Source organism: Mustelus asterias, chromosome 5 (assembly GCF_964213995.1).
Source record: "Mustelus asterias chromosome 5, sMusAst1.hap1.1, whole genome shotgun sequence".
Classification (NCBI taxonomy): Eukaryota; Metazoa; Chordata; class Chondrichthyes; order Carcharhiniformes; family Triakidae; genus Mustelus; species Mustelus asterias.
The window spans coordinates 104059469-104077489 of record NC_135805.1 but is presented as its reverse complement, the minus strand read 5'-3'; the positions used below and the strand labels follow the sequence as shown (position 1 = coordinate 104077489).

Below are 18021 nucleotides of genomic sequence, written 5' to 3'. Positions count from 1 at the left end.
TGGTAACTCAATTGGTGTAAAGGGGTGCATCCTTCAATTGAGATGTTAAACCTTGGCCATGTTTGCTCTCTCAAATGGACATTAAAGAGAATCATAAAATCCCTACAGTGCAGAAGGAAGCCATTCGGCCCATTGAGTCTGCACCCACTGTCCAACAGAGTATCTTAACCCTGCACTGTTCCTGTAACCCCACGTATTTACCTCACTAATCCCTCCTAACATAAGCATCTAAGGGGCAATTTAGCATGGCCAATCCACCTAACTTGCACATCTTTAGACCGTTGGAGGAAACCGGAGGAAACCCGCGCAGACACAGGGACAATGTGCAGACTCCACACAGTAAGAAGTCTCACAGCATCAGGTTAAAGTCCAACAGGTTTATTTGGTAGCAAAGAGGACACAGGTTTAAGGTGCTGGGGGTAGGTACAGGGGAAATGTTAGGGGGAAGTTTTTCACACAGAGGGTGGTGGGCGAGTGGAATCGGCTGCCGTCAGTGGTGGTGGAGGCAAACTCAATAGGGTCTTTTAAGAGACTCTTGGATGAGTATATGGGACTTAATAGGATGGAGGGTTATAGGTAGGCCTAAAAGGTAGGGATATGTTCGGCACAACTTGTGGGGTCGAAGGGCCTGTTTTGTGCTGCAGTTTTTCTATGTTTCTAAAAGCTGTCGGAGCGCTGCCCCGACGAAGGGGCAGTGCTCTGAAAGCTAGTGGCTTTTGCTACCAAATAAACCTGTTGGACTTTAACCTGGTGTTGTGAGACTCCTTACTGTGTTTACCCCCGTCCAACGCCGGCATCTCCACATCATGACTCCACATGGACAGTCACCCAAGGCTGGAATTTAAACTGGGTCCCTGGCACTATGAGGCAGCAGTGCTCACTGCTGTGTCATCATGCCACCCACTGCGGGCCCAATAGAGCCCATGGCATTACTTCAGAGACGAATAAAGGAGTTATCCCTGTGCCCTGGCCGATATTTATTTATCTTTCAGTCAACCTCAGTAAAGAAACAGATATTCTGCTCGTGCTCACATTGCTATTTGTAGGAGTTTGCCGGATACTGATTGGCTACCATATTTTCCACATTTCAACAATAATCACACTTCAAAAATATTTCGTCGGCTGTAAAATGTTTTGGGAATCCTGTGAGAGTGCTCCCCAATGCAAGACTTTCTATTTTTTTTCTTTCTGCAGTGATGTTAATCAGGATTCACAGCGCATTTTGGATAATAGGTTCATTCTCACTGATTTACTTCAAAAATGTAGTTGTAAAATTTTGCTGCATGCATTCATTAATTTGCGAGTGACAGCAGTAGGTTGAATGCTTCTTTGCAAAACTTATTGTCATGGCATTTGAAAATGTTTCTGAAAAGACTTTCAATTGTCATCCATTTGGAAGCTTGAAAATTTGAATTGACTTCTGCATCCTGCCTGCAAGAACATAAGGAACAGGAGCAGGTGTAGGCCACACAACCCTTCGAGCCTGCACTCTCATTCAGTGCAATCTTCTACCTCAACTCCACTTTCTCAATGTTCTCTGTAGCTCTTGCTTTCCTGAGAGATCAAAAATCTGTGTGTTCCAGTCTTGAATATATCAATGATCCACACTCACTTGGATAAGGAAACTCAAAGATTCAAAGAAATAACTGCCCACCTCATTGCTAAATGTTCTGCCCCTTATCCTGGGACTGTATCACTGTTTCTCTGATAAGTCTAGATAACTCCATTTTCAGGTATAGCCTCCAGGTCCTTCTTGCCCCTTGTCCCTCTCCTCTGCCCTCCTTATGTTTAAGGTTGTGCCTTCCCTGCAGAAGATGCTGCTCCTCATCGTTACTGGACCCTGAGTCTGAGGGTCACGTTTCCCTTCCCAGTCGTTGCCTTCCCTGTGCTCAGATGGCCACCCAGTTGTGCCTGGAAGTCTCCCTTCCTCCTCATGCCCCTGCATTGCCAGGAGGCTGATGACTCCCTCACTGCCTGAGCACGCAGTTAACTCTCTCCCCACAACCTGTCATCCGATGGTACCTTTGTGCCGGTGGCTGAGATCACCTCTGTGCCATTCCCCCTTCTAATGGGCCTACCTGATTCCCTGGGGGGTGGCCATGACTGGCTGCCTGCTGTGCTGCCACTTACGTGGCCCTGATTTGCTCTTGACCTTGCGTGTTGTCTGTCCACCCTTACCTAAATTTCAATGTGGTCCAAATGAGCTCTTTAATAACCTCACCAGTGAATTGGAGTTCTCAGGACAGGCCTGTCCCCAGCCTAGGGGTGGGAATGGCAACAGGAAAGCAGCACATCAGCCAGTGCAACTACTTGAATCCCCTGCCCAGCTCCGTTTCGAGTCCCGCGTGTATGGAGTGCTTGTCCACTTTTGTCAAGTTTTCCAAGTGGACATTAGCTTTCTCTTTTTCAATCACATTACAATTTAAGGTGCAAGTTCACTTTTATTGCAATAAATCTTGACTTAAAGCTGCTGTGTAGAACCACTGTCTTATAAAGCTGAAACCGTGATCAACAGAAACAGTCCTCACTTTTTAATAAACAAGGGACGTGCAGATGACATTTGGCTAAGAGACTGAGCAGATAAGATGAGCAGCTAGAAATGGTAGCGTGTTCCTATATTACCAGGACTCATTGAAAAGATCTTGCAATCTTCCACATCCTGCAACTGTCCACCATCGGGAACCACAATCATCATTCCAACCAAGAAGCAGGATGGTCTGAAATACTAATTTCTTCATGTCTGCCATCAATATAAATTTCCAAGCCAGCAGACATTAGGGTTGCTTTAAGCAGTGAAGTTCAGTCATTCGAGGGATTCTGTCCAGAACCAATACAGTAGAAATGCACACACAAACCGACAACATCCATCTCTACCACCTCCACTGCCTCAGTCTGAAAGACGTGCTGGTTAGGTGCATTGGCCATGCTAAATTCTCACTCCGTGTACCCAAACAGGCACTGGAGTGTGGCGACTAGGGGATTTTCACAGTAACTTCATTGCAATGTTAATGTGAGCCTACTTGTGACACTAATAAATAAACTTTAAAACTTATTGGCCTAGGGAATGCTCATCTGATATAAAGGGGGTGATCCTACCAAAAAAGTTTTAAGTGCCGAACAAACATGAAAATGGGAGAGAAACACACCTTTTTGGGCAATTAAACAATCGAATCTTACTTCACTCTGAGGAAAGAAAATGAAGTAAGACCTGTTTCCCGGCAGCAGGGGGAGGGGGCAGGGTATTAGCAGGCTGAAAGTCGGCAGATTGTAGCAGAGGGCACCACTGCGCATGCGCAGATCTCTTCCCACTTGGCCATGCCAATATCCCCGCCCCACATTCTTAGTTTCAGAGTGCGCAGTGCTTGCCTCCGCCTTATGCCCAGCCTTCCTTCGGGCCCCACCCCCTCCCAGTATGGCCCGCCCCCCTCAGGCCCTTCCTCCTCTGCACGGCCTGGTGCACATTACCAATGTGCTGGGTTGGCAGTGCCGGGCTATCACTGCCCAAGGGGCACCTCCCTGCCCCCAACCTCCCGCTGTGGCCTCAATGGCCTCCGGTCCTACTGGCAAGGCCAACACGAGAGGTCCCTGTTGATGGGGACCATACATGATCCTCGCAGGTGAGCACCTTTACCGGCGAGGCCGCTAAGGCAAGTCAGCAGTGAGGCGTAATTATGAAACTAGAGCTAGCTAGTTAGAACTGAAATCAAAGAAACGAATAAAGAAAATTACAGCACAGGAACAGGCCCTTCAGCCCTCCAAGCCTGTAAGACCATGCTGTCCATCTGAACTAAAGCCTCCTACACTTCTGGGGACCATATCCCTCTATTCCCAATCCTATTCATGTATTTATCAAGACGCCCCTTAAAAGTCACTATCGTATTTGCCGGAAGCACTTTCTCTCACACACGGGATAGCTGTCATCTGGAACTCCCTGTTGCAGAAAGGTTGTAGATGCTGGTCAACTGAAAAATTTGAAGACTGAGATGGATAGACTTTTGTTGGGAAAGGGTATCACGGGAGATAGAATAACAGCAGCTAAATTGAAATGATCAGCCATGAGTTAGTAAAATGGCAGAACAGGCTTGAGGGACTGAATGGCCTATTCCTGTTCTATGGGTTGAGCAGGATTCCTGGATTTGTGTAAATTTCAAAGCCTTGCAATAAAATTCAGTGTGCAGTGGAATGATTCCAAGTTCATGCTTTGAAAATAACTGGTTTTATTTTTAAAAGGTACTCATTTGATTGTGGGAAACAGCGGGCCTGATTTTACCATTTTCATTCTAAGTGCTGAATCTGGGTGTAATTCAGATCCGACTTAGAAATCTGTTTTCAGGAGCCCCCATACACACTCAGCCTGAAAAAAACATCTCCAGTCCCATTCGCGCTGTGGGCGGGGCTTAGTGCGGCCGAAACGATCGGAGCTCTGAACTGCGCATGCGCAGTTGGAAAAAAATTTGAACAATCGCGCCCGTGTCAGATCGCTCCCGGGCCGCAGGAAGCGGAGAAAGCGTCCCGGGAGTGACAAGCGGGAGCGAGGGTGCACACACACACACATCACTGTCCCCCTTATCCACTCCCCCCCCACTACCCACACACATCACTGTCCCCCTTATCAATCCCCCACTACCCACACACATCACTGTCCCCCTTATCCACCCCCCGCTCTCCCCACACACATCACTGTCCCCCTTATCCACCCCCCCACTACCCACACACATCACTGTCCCCCTTATCCACCCCCCCCCCACTACCCACACACATCACTGTCCCCCTTATCAACCCCCCACTACCCACACGCATCACCGTCCCCCTTATCAACCACCCACTACCCACACACATCACTGTCCCCCTTATCAACCCCCCACTACCCACACACATCACTGGCCCCCTTATCCACCCCCCGCTCTCCCCACACACATCACTGTCCCCCTTATCCACCCCCCCACTACCCACACACATCACTGTCCCCCTTATCCACCCACCCCCCACTACCCACACACATCACTGTCCCCCTTATCAACCCCCCACTACCCACACGCATCACTGTCCCCCTTATCAACCACCCACTACCCACACACATCACTGTCCCCCTTATCAACCCCCCACTACCCACACGCATCACTGTCCCCCTTATCAACCCCCCACTACCCACACACATCACTGTCCCCCTTATCCACCCCCCGCTCTCCCCACACACATCACTGTCCCCCTTATCCACCCCCCCCCACTACCCACACACATCACTGTCCCCCTTATCAACCCCCCACTACCCACACGCATCACTGTTCCCCTTATCAACCCCCCACTACCCACACACATCACTGTCACCCTTATCCACCCCCCACTACCCACACACATCACTGTCCCCCTTATCCACCCAGCCACTACCCACACACAACACTGTCCCCCTTATCCCCCCCCACTACCCACACACATCACTGTCCCCCCTTATCCGCCCCCCCCACTACCCACACACATCACTGTCACCCTTATCCACCCCCCCACTACCCACACACATCACTGTCACCCTTATCCACCCCCCCACTACCCACACACATCACTGTCCCCCTTATCCACCCAGCCACTACCCACACACAACACTGTCCCCCTTATCCCCCCCCACTACCCACACACATCACTGTCCCCCTTATTCAACCCCCCCACTACCCACACACATCACTGTCCCCCTTATCCACCCCCCCCACTACCCACACACATCACTGTCCCCTTATCCACCCAGCCACTACCCACACACATCACTGTCCCCCTTATCCACCCCCCCACTACCCACACACATTACTGTCCCCCTTATCCACCCCCCCCACTACCCACACACATCACTGTCCCCTTATCCACCCAGCCACTACCCACACACATCACTGTCCCCCTTATCCACCCCCCCCACTACCCACACACATCACTGTCCTCCTTATCCACTCCCCCACTACCCACACACATCACTGTCCCCCTTAACCACGCCCCCACTACCCACACACATCACTGTCCCCCTTATCCACCCCCCCACTACCCACACACATCACTGTCCCCCTTATCCACCCCCCCACTACCCACACACATCACTGTCCTCCTTATCCACTCCCCCACTACCCACACACATCACTGTCCTCCTTATCCACTCCCCCACTACCCACACACATCACTGTCCCCCTTATCCACCCCCCCACTACCCACACACATCACTGTCCCCCTTATCCACGCCCCCACTACCCACACACATCACTGTCCCCCTTATCCACTCCCCCACTACCCACACACATCACTGTCCCCCTTATCCACTCCCCCACTACCCACACACATCACTTTCCCCCTTATCCACGCCCCACTACCCACACACATCACTGTCCCCCTTATCCACTCCCCCACTACCCACACACATCACTTTCCCCCTTATCCACGCCCCCACTACCCACACACATCACTGTCCCCCTTATCCCCCCCACTACCCACACACATCACTGTCCCCCTTATCCACCCCCCCACTACCCACACACATCACTGTCCCCCTTATCCACCCCCCACTACCCACAGAAATCACTGTCCCCCTTACCGACCCCACCACTACCCACACACATCACTTTACCCCGTATCCACCCCCCCCACTACCCACACACATCACTGTCCCCCTTACCCACCCCACCACTACCCACACACATCACTTTACCCCTTATCCACCCCCCCCACTACCCAAACTGATCGCCACCCCTGCTCCCCTTCCCCCCCCACCGATTGCCCGCAGAGTGGCAGTGGACCTGCTCCCTTCCACCCCAACAGTGAGCGTTTGGGCCTCTCCCCCCCCCCCCCCCAACCAGAGATACATCTGACCTGCCTCTCTCCTCCCCCTCCACCACTGATCTGAGTCAGAGAGCCGTTGGAAGCGCTGAACGCGCTCTTCAGCAGCTGGAGCGCCCGATTCAGACTTTTATTCAGCAGGTCCATTACAGCGCGGTTCCGGATTGGCAAACGCGGTGGTAAAGGGGGAAATGCTGATAAAGTTGGGCGGGCAGTTCATTAATTCAACTTAAATGCATGCAAATGCATTTAAATTGCTGTTGCGCCCGTTTTGGGCACGAATCGAATCACCGCCATTCCCGGGTTTTGGTAAAATGGCAATCTGCGCGGATGCGGATCGCGTTAATGGCCTCACACCCGACTTTACCACGTTTTCGCGCTCGTTTTCGGGCGCGACGCAATGGTAAAATCAGGTCCAACTTTAAAGAAAATTCTTTAGAGTATGCACAGTTGCAAGCATGAAATTCTGGTCCTTGTGTGTGCATGCTGTTATTATAATTACTGATATCTTTTACACTCTTGAACAGGCAACTTAGCTAATTCAGGTCCTCCAAAGAAACGGCACAGGGGTTGGTCACCAGATGCATCATCAGCAACAGAAACAAACTCTATTCATAGCAACCTACCAGCTCCAAATTCAGGAAGCAAAGCTGGTAAGACATACTCTTCATCCAGTTTCTGTTTTTCTTTTTGCTACATCATTGACTGTTAATTTATTTATTGCACAATGATCTGATACACATGAAATTTATTTACAGTGCTTTTCGAAGTTTATATGCACTAGGTCCCTGAAATGTTATCCTGTTTTAAGTTGTTTTGCTTTAACATTAATCATTTAATGTAGACTGTATTCTTGTTTCGCGTCGATCTGACGTAGAGGCACATCACATGGTTAACTAACAGAAAGCAAAGAGTGGGGGTGAATGGGTGTTTTTCTGGTTGGCGATCAGTGACTAGTGGTGTGCCTCAGGGATCAGTGTTGGGACTGCAATTATTTACGATTTACATAGATGATTAGGAGTTGGGGACCAAGTGTAGTGTGTCAAAATTCGCAGATGACACTAAGATGGGTGGAAGAGCAAAGTGTGCAGAGGATGCTGAAAGTCTGCAAAGGGATATAGATAATCTAAGTGAATGGGCGAAGCTCTGGCAGATGGAGTACAATGTTGTTAAACGTGAGGTCATCCATTTTGGTAGGAATAACAGCAAAATGGACTATTATTTAAATGGTAAAAAATTGCAGCATGCTGCTGTGCAGAGGGACCTGGGTGTCCTTGTGCAGGAATCTCAAGGAATTGGTTTGCAGGTGCAGCAGGTAATTAAGAAGGCAAATGGAATTTTGTCCTTCATCGCTAGAGGGATGGAGTTTAAAGACAGCGAGGTTATGTTGCAGCTGTATAAGGTGCTGGTGAGGCCACACCTGGACTACTGTGTACAGTTTTGGTCTCCTTACTTGAGAAAGGATATACTGGCACTGGAGGGGGTGCAGAGGAGATTCACGAGGTTGATTCCAGATTTGAGAGGGTTGGTTTATGAGGACAGACTGAGTAGACTGGGGCTATACTCATTGGAATTCAGAAGAATGAGGGGAGATCTTATAGAAACATATAAGATTATGAAGGGAATAGATAAGATAGAAACAGGGAAGTTGTTTCCACTAGTGGGTGAAACTAGAACTAGGGGGCATAGCCTCAAAATAAGGGGGAGCAGATTTAGGATGAGTTGAGGAGGAACTTCTTCACACAAAGGGTTGTGAATTTGTGGAATTCCCTGCCCAGTGAAGCAGTTGAGGCTACCTCATTGAATGTTTTTAAGGCAAGGATAGATAAATTTTTGAACAGTAAAGGAATTAAGAGTTATGGTGAGCGGGCAGGTAAGTGGAGCTGAGTCCACAAAAAGATCAGCCATGATCTTATTGAATGGCGGAGCAGGCTCGAGGGGCCAGATGGCCTACTCCTGCTCCTAGTTCTTATGATTGGAGCCATCTTGGCCACTCCCTAATCCTCCTTTTCGCTAATGACTCTCTGGGCTTGAGGCCACTCCTGCTCCTTAACCCACCCCTTGCTGCTTGCCCTCCAGGTGTGAGCGCAGCTTCTTGATTTGATTTGATTTGATTTATTATTGTCATATGTATTAACATATAGTGAAAAGTATTGTTTCTTGCGCACTATACAGACAAAGCATACCGTTCATAGAGAAGGAAATGAGAGAGTGCAAAATGTAGTGTTACAGTCATAGCTAGGGTGTAGAGAAAGATCAACTTAATGCAAGTTAGGTCCATTCAAAAATCTGATGGCCGCAGGGAAGAAGCTGTTCTTGAGTCAGTTGGTACGTGACCTCAGACTTTTGTATCTTTTTCCCAACAGAAGAATGTGGAAGAGAGAATGTCCGGGGTGCATGGGGTCCTTAATTATGCTGGCTGCTTTGCCGAGGCAGCGGGAAGTGTAGACAGAGTCAATGGATGGGAGGCTGGTTTGCGTGATGGATTGGGCTACATTCATGACCTTTTGTAGTTTCTTGCAGTCTGGACAGAGCAGGAGCCATACCAAGCTGTGATACAACCAGAAAGAATGCTTTCTATTGTGCATCTGTAAAAGTTGGTGAGAGTCGTAACTGACATGCCAAATTTCCTTAGTCTTCTGAGAAAGTAGAGGCATTGGTGGACTTTCTTAACTATAGTGTTGGCATGGGTGGACTAGGACAGGTTGGTGGTGATCTGGACACCTAAAAACTTGAAGCTCTCGACCCTTTCTACTTCATCCCCATTGATGGAGACAGGGGCATGTTCTCCTTTACACTTCCTGAAGTCAATGACAATCTCTTTTGTTTTGTTGACATTGAGGGAGAGATTACTGTTGCCGCACCAGTTCACTAGATTCTCTATCTCATTCCTGTACTCTGTCTCGTCATTGTTTGAGATCTGACCCACTACTGTGGTGGCGTCAGCAAACTTGGAAATCAAATTGGAGGGGAATTTGGCCACACAGTCATAGGTGTATAAGGAGTATAGTAGGGACCTGAGAATACAGCCTTGTGGGGCACCGGTGTTGAGGATGATCGTGGAGGAGGTGTTGTTGCCTTGGGTCTTGACCCTCCCGCTTGCCGATCCTTTCTCTTGCCGAACCTTCCACCCGAACCTCATGGCTGCCTCTTCCCTCTCCTGAACGCTTGCTGTACGTGAGGGCTCTGGAGCTGAGTGCGAGAGGCCGGAGGGGCAGCATCATCTTTAATTGCAAGGAAGAAGTTTTAGCAGTCGCAGCAGTGCCAGAGCCCAGTACTGGGCTCTGCAAGTCAGCCCCGGGGTGAAGACAACATGGACTCCAGAAAGAAGTAAACCCTTGCTTTTGGATGGGGCAGGACCCAGGAGCCTGTACAGAGATTTTGGTGGCCAGGCGGGAAGGGCACATGAAGGATGGAACCCCCACTCCTCCCCTTCCTTTTCATCTATCAGCCAGTTTCATTTTAGAAATGACCTTTCAACATCCCCCTGCCTGCCCGTGCCAGTTATAATATGGCATCAGCAGAGTAATATTCGGGTCAATTCACTTGTTAATGAGCTCATTCACAGCTCATTGCCTGTTAATGATTTCATCCAAAATGACAGGCGCACTATTGGTTTTGGCACCTGTCCGCCTAAAGATTTTTGGGGTTGGGAATGTGTGGGAAGGTGGTCGGTTAGCCATCCATTAGATTTCACGGCCTGCCTGCTGAAAACATGCCCGGTGGTGGATGTAGGCATAAAATGGAACCCATTTTAATGGGAAAACCTGATTCACTTAAAATTGTTTCAGAACATAGCTACCAACGTTAAGTGAGGAATTACTACATGCAATTCGTATTCTTATTCTGGTGAGGTATTCAGATTCACAAGGTGGGGTTTGAGTGTTGGGCAAGATCTTCCAAATTTTGGCGTGGATTATGTTTCATACCTTTTTTCTCCAGATGCAAAACTGCCAGGGGCTTTTCCTCCTCACTCTTTGCAAATGCTTGTGTGTGTAATTGTATCACTTATTAAGCTGGTTCATATCATAATTTGTTCAAATGTATTTGCATCAATATTTCTCAAATTATGTATTGCACTGCTGGACTCAAATTTTATGCACCCGTGATGGGGTTTGAAGTGTTTCTATTTATTACACATAAATTATCAATGGTTAAAACCTGATAGACTTGTCCCACCAAGGACATCATACATATGTCATTTTTAAGTCTTGAGACATTGGTCAGGATTTGGACTCCAATTTGCCATGGGTGTAACATCAACCTGTGAATTTGCAATTCCTCTTTTGTTGTACATATTGTGCGGTGTGAGCGTGCGACTGAGCCTTGAACTTGTGCCCATTTCAAATCCTTGCAACAGATGGAACATGCAAAAAACTCTCTTTATATCATTCATGAGCTTTAATTAAGAAACGTTGGGGTTGTTCTTACTGGCTCATCATGCTGGTTGCTCGGTGTGGCGAGCCGGTAAGAACGCGAGAGAGGCGCAAAACCGGGTTCACACCCAGTTTCTCGCCTCTCGTGATCTTACCAGCCCTGAATTGCCAGAGTAATCAGCAGGCACAAGGCTGAATTAAATATTTAAAGTAGAATTATAATATTATTTGTGAGCCTGAGACGCAATTGCCCGGACTCACTTGTCTTAACGGCCTCATCAGTGGAGGTCCTCACCGGCGATGATCTCAGCAACGGGGACCAGATATGATGGCCTCACTGGTGGGACCAGAGTGGGGGGGTGGAGGAGATGATGTCCGGGTGAGTGACAATCTCCCAGTGCATTGATTGTGTACTCTTGTACACAGTTAGTGCATCTGGCTCCCTTTAACTGTCAGCAGCCAGCTTCCCAGCGTGAATAGACTCCGTTCACTTCCCCTACTGGTAAGAATCACACTTTACTTCATTTTTTACCTCTAAAGTGTGATAAGATTTGAACTTTTCTCTCACTGATAAAATGGGTCTGAAACTCTCCCGTTTTCACGCTCGCTCAGCACTTGGAATTTCTTTGGTAAGATTCGCCCCCATTATCTTTTTCTTGCTTATAATATTTCAAAGAAAAGTCAAGCTATTCACCGCAGTGTAAGCAAGCAAAATAATAAATCAATAAATACTAACAATTCACGTAGAATTTCTGTTGCTCTCAAGAAGTTCAGGACATGCGCTACAAAATGTTTTTGTGTTAAATCACATTTAGGCAATTTTTAAGTGCAGGGTGCTGGCACAGGGCGACGGGTGCATTTATGGAGTTGCAATCTGGTATCTTTTAGAACATTCTCGTCAGAGTTTCTGACATAGTGTGATCGTTGTGGGGAAAGGTACAGACCTCCAGGGAGATTGGAAAGATTTCCAAATGCAGAATTTCTCCTGCAGAAACCACACCCCCCACCACCCCTGTCATGGATTCCCTGGCAGTGGAGGATATGACAACGGGAAACCCAATAGATAGCGGTGGGACTGGAAAATCCCACCCTGGTTTTTCTGTCATGTTCTCAGGTGACTGACAAAGTGAGATCATGAATAAAAAATATTTTGAGTAGCTTTATTTGTGGTTTTGCTACTTAATGATGAGCTTGTTGACTGCTGAATACTGATTGTATTGATTGATAGCTTTTATATCTGCCCATACGTATTGTTTAATTGTTTGTTTAAGATCGGTTGCTGTTTTTATTAATTTGACATTTCAGTTAGTTGGGTGCATGTGTGACCTGTATTTTGCCTGTTCTTGTTTGTATTTGGGATGTACAACAAAGGCTAAACCTTTCAAGTGTGAAATGCGATAACAGTTTTTATTGGGTTTTTGGGATGTATGGCATCCCTTCCACTGGAAACAAGAACGCCCCCCCCCCCCCCCCCACACAGACACACACCCCGGGGGCAGAGGTCTCGCCAGCTGAGAGCTGCCAGTCAATCAGAGGCTGGCAACTCTTGCACTCACCAGAGCCACTGGGGAGGCTCTGGAGCGACCCTCTCCACTGGGGAGTAATGTGGGAGAGAGTTTTGTTTAGTGGGGCCATGGGGAGAGGGGTGTGCAATGGGGTTAGCTCCCACTTCATTTGTGATGTGATCCTGTACATTTCATTTTAAAACTTTATAACACACATCACTTGTCCCTCCCCAGACTGCATATGTAAGCAGTGGCATTGAAAATTGGTCACCCGAATTTTTACATGACTGAAATATACGTACCTGGTCACACGGCGGTTATTTTGTTAGTTTATTTAGGTGCATAGCAGTCCAAAGCCAATTCAGAAAGGGTTTGCATTGCATACTGAATTGCCCATTTTTCAATAATGGCTCATGAAACTCATCGTCTCCTTTTGCTGGTTGCAGACACTGTGGAATTAGCTTGCATGACACAATCCAGCCTTTTGGGACCAATTCCTTCACCACTTACTACCTCAGAGGAGCCTGTCGTTGTACCTGACAATTTACTTAAAATCTGCAGGACCAGACCTGTAATTTTTAAAGGTAAACTAACTTGGCTTCGTCATTTAGGCGTCGGTTTTTATCCTCGGATGGGAGGAGTATCGGGGTAAAGTAAGTTGTGTGTAAGCCTGAAAGCAGCAGGTGCACGGACACAAGTTGGGGAATTGGAGGCCCTGTCGAACTTAACAATTCAATAAAACAACCTGGACTCCTGCCCTCTCCTGGCCAGATGTGTTAACTAGCTCAGGGGAGTGAGGCAAAAGAGGGAATTTGTCTGCAGTTGACCATAGCCAGTGACCCATGAGAACACTGCCCGACAGTCAGCGAGCGGAAGGAGGTGATCTATGGCACTATGAGTGAACCTGGGGAGAAATAGGCTTCTTTCGCTTGGCATGACATTGGGAGGCTGGTTTGGTAAGACCTAAGAACCTCCTGAGGGCCTGAGGAAAGCATGAGTTCAAAGAGATGGACAATTTCTTTGAGCGTAACCTCTTCGAGGCAATTGGCTCCACCTTTCCTGTTCCTTGTCATAGACAATACTTCCTAACTTCACAAAAATATGATGCTATGGTGCTAATAATGTCATCAGGCTGCGACTTCTACACCTCCAGTGGATCTGAAGCTCCTTTTAGTGATTGCCCCTTGTGTAGCCTGAATTACAGTAGTTAATCATAAAATCTCTACAGTGCAGAAGGAGGCCATTCGGCCCATCGAACCTGCACCAACAACAATCCCACCCAGGCCCTATCCCTGTAACCCCATGCATTCACCCTGCTAGCCGCCCCTGACACCAAGAGGCAATTTAGAATGGCTAATCAACCTAACCCGCACACCTCTGGACTTTGGGAGGAAACCGGAGCACCCGGAGAAAACCCACGCAGACATGGGGAGAACATGCAGACTCCACACAGGCAGTCACCCAAGGCCGTAATTGAACCTGGCTCCCTGGTGCTGTGAAGCAGCAGTGTTAACCACTGTGTCACCGTGCCGCCCTTGTTACTGCACTTGGGAATGCGATAGGTTGGAGGCAGGATTTTGATTTTCAAGATTTTAACTTCTCCTTCCTGTCTCTAGCTGGAGGAGGGCTGAGTAAAGTTGAGCCCATAAAATCACAAGGTTCAGTCTATAATTTGCTTTGCGCTCATCATCTTCCTGTCTTCTTAGCCAAACAGCAGAGATGTTACTTCGCTTATTTACTGGAACTGGAACTTTGCAAAGAATTGTTTGCTTGTAATTATAAAGAAATACATTTTAACTGTAAATGTTGCTAAATCTACCTGCAAATGTCTGTGAATAATGAATCAAAATGAGATAACTAATGGTTGCGAGAGAGAGGATAAATCCAGCAATTTCATGTTATAGGCCATGGCAACCTTCCTCACCTTTGTGGTAATCTGAATGATATAGTGGTCAACCCACTGCTGCAGAACTGCTACAGAAACACTCAGTCTTTCCCCCGAGTATATGAACAACACAGTACATCTGTGACTACTGTATTGTCCGTAGAGATGCAAGTCTTACTGACGGTGTACTACCTAGCCCAACTTGGTAAGTGCTAACTGAGGTTTTCTGATTCATAAATTATGAATTATTGTTCTAGACTCTGCAAATGTTTACATGGTGGACTTTCATTATTTTAACCAAAGCTTTATTATTTTGGCACAATAAATCTAATGAGCACTGAAGCTCATTCTGTTCCTAAACCTCTCTGACTCAATTTCTTTCCCTCTTTATTTAACTTGCACCTTAAAGCCCACCTCTTTTGAGCAGGCTCTGCCTTTCTGTACACATATAAGTGGCTCAATGTTTGATCATGTTCCTGTGAAGCACCTTGGAAGTTTTTTAAATATAAAGGTGCTGTATACAGGCAAGGTGTTGCAAAAGATCAAGGGCCAGATTTTCATCCTTGGGTGGGGCTGGCAGATTCGGGGGGATTTTCCAGCTTGGTGAACCGGAGCTTGAAAAATGATTGCCTGCAGGTCAGAATTTTGGTCACGGGTGGGATGGGGGAGGTGCAGGCTGAAATCGGAGTCGGGACAGGCAACCCTGGAATGAGTGCAGCGGCTGCCGGGTGTGCAGGCGGGCTGGGCGCATTAACTGTCTACATACTCCGATACTATGTTTAAATAAATTTAAAAAATAAAGCCATCCCTCCAGCAACCAACCCCGCCCCCCCCCTCCCCACCTCCCCAAATCACACTCCTTATGCCACATTCATGGCAACCCCTGACTGCCATCTACTTCCCATGGCCCTTCATGTACCTGTGGTAGCCCATGGCTCCACCCAACTCCCATACCCCCTTGACCAACTTAGTGCCTCTCTAGCACCCCCTCATGCCAACAGTGTTAACTCAAACCAACCCATGGCCCCTTCCACTCTTTTTTACTTACCCCTTCCATGCCAACTCATCTAGAATTGTGGACATTTTGTTAACAGTTTTGGTAATTCCTGGACAACTTTGACAGCTGGACAATTCTTCCAAAGCTCTTTAACAGTTCCTTGACAGCTGGATAGTTCCTTGACAGTTTGACAGTTCCAGTGAGTTAATGTGTAAAAAGTGCATAATCATGTTCACTTTTAACAGTCCCAAAGGGTGTTTTATTTCTCCCATAGGGTGCCTTGTCACTTCAAAAGTGTCCTGAGACCCTATCAGAAGGAGTATCTTACCTTTCCAGAGGGGTACCTTGGCTATCCAAACTAATTGACCAGTTCAAACTATTTGCTTAGCTGTTCCAATCTGCATAAACCAGGTTTCACACTCTTCGCCTTCCAAAATATCACTTCAGTGGAGCCAGCCAGTGATTTAAATGAATCACTCATGCATGAACCCCAGCCCTCCTCCAGTCCCAACCCTGGAAGATGGAAAATGTCTGATTCAGGGGCGGGACTTAGAACTTTTGACCATTTCTGGGATATTTGCAAAGATGGAGAGCCTATCCATCAAGGTGAAAACCGGGACCCAGGAATACCAATTATTTATAGTTTTATGAAGTTTTCAATAATTTCAGATTTCCAGATCCTCCTCTGTCCAAATAAAGTAAACTTAGCCTCACTAACCTTTCCTCATAACTCAAATTCTCAATTTCTTGCAACATCCTTGTGAAATTCTCCAGTGTGATCAGATCCTCCTTGTAATTTGGTGACCAAAACTCAATGCCGTGCTCTAGCTGTAGTCTAATTAGTGTTTAATGCAGTTCTAGCATACCATCCCTGCCCTTATACTATAGACATGATGTGGAGATGCCGGCGTTGGACTGGGGTGAACACGGTAAGAAGTCTCACAACACCAGGTTAAAGTCCAACAGGTTTATTTGGTAGCAAATACCATAAGCTTTCGGAGCACTGCTCCTTCGTCAGATGGAGTGGAAATGTGCTCTCAAACAGTGCAAACAGACAAAATCAAGTTTTAGAATGCGAATCCTACAGCCAGCCAGGTCTTAAAGGTACAGACAATGTGGGTGGAGGGAACATGAAACACAGGTTAAAGAAATGTGTATTGTCTCCAGACAGAACAGCTAGTGTATACTGTAGACACAGCTATTAAAGGAAAGGATCACATATGCCTTGTTAACCACCTTTATCCACTGATCTTTCCAGCTTCAGGAATCTGTGGACATATGCTCCAAGGTTCTCTGTTCCTCTGAATCCAGCATGTCATGGAGTCATTATGGCATAGAAGGAGGCCATTTGGCCGATCGTGTCAATGCTGGCTTTCTGTAGAGCAATCCAGTCAGTTCCATTCCTTCATTCTATCCTGGTAGCTCTGCAAGGTTATTTTCTTGTTTTACACAACATTTAGGTGCCGATCCAATTTCCTTTTGAAGCCATTGGCTGTCTCCGCTTCAACCACCCTCGTAGCCAGCGAGTTCCTGGCCATTACCACTTGCTGCATGATAAAACATCCCTCATATCCCCTTTGTATCAGTTGCCCAAAACTTCACATCTTGTGTTACCTAGTTCTTGTACCATCAACTGAAGGGAACAACTTTTCTTTGTTCATCTTACCTAAATCCATCATAATCCTGTACACCTCTATCCCCTCATTCTCCTTTGCTTTAAGGAGAACAATCCCAGCTTCTCTAAACTAACCTTGGAACTAACTTCCCTCATCCCTGGAACCATTCTGATAAATCTCCGCTGCACTGTCTCAAGAACCCTCGTATCCTTCTGTGTGGTGATGAAAACTGGATACAATACTCTAGCTGTGGCCCAACAAGAGCAGTACAAAGACAGAGCATAATTTCACTGCTTTTGTGCTCAATAGTTCTATTTATGAAGGCCAAGATCCCACATTCTTTGCTAATTACTTTCTCAATATGCCCTGCCACCTTCAAAGATCCATACACACAAATCCCCTCGTCCCTCTGTCCCTGCACACCTTAGAACGGAGTCATTAAGTATAAATGACCTCTTCCAATTCCTTCTGCAGACACACCACACTTCCCTCCATGAAATTTCATCTGCCACTTCTCTGCCCAATTATTCTGTCCTTATGCTGAAATTGATCCTCCTATTTCATGTGAAAGAATTCTCAGAAACTTATCATTTATTCGTCGGAATTATATCGCCTTGCCCGCCATGGGACCAGAGCGGGCGAGGGGCGGACAATGGAAATGTCCATTGACCTCGGGCGGGAATTTCCGGTCTCGCTCGAGCAAGGCTGTAAAATCCTGCCCATAGTTTATTCCTTGTGTTATGACTGGATGAGGAGAAATAAGATGACTCCTATTTTTTTTCCCCAACCTCCTCCAGTTGACCACATCAAAGATTTGTTTAAAGTCCTTTCC

The 18021-nt window shown here is 47.1% G+C and overlaps 1 protein-coding gene across 1 annotated transcript in view; it reads left to right on the top strand.

Annotated features, from left to right (window-relative positions):
* greb1 (growth regulating estrogen receptor binding 1) overlaps nucleotides 1-18021 on the top strand; it is a 161598-nt gene that overhangs the window by 35724 nt on the left and 107853 nt on the right. The window contains exons 7-9 of the mRNA XM_078213125.1: nucleotides 7338-7463; nucleotides 13138-13275; nucleotides 14596-14781. Coding sequence (XP_078069251.1) covers nucleotides 7338-7463; nucleotides 13138-13275; nucleotides 14596-14781 — 450 coding nt within the window. The remainder of the gene's footprint in view (nucleotides 1-7337; nucleotides 7464-13137; nucleotides 13276-14595; nucleotides 14782-18021) is intronic.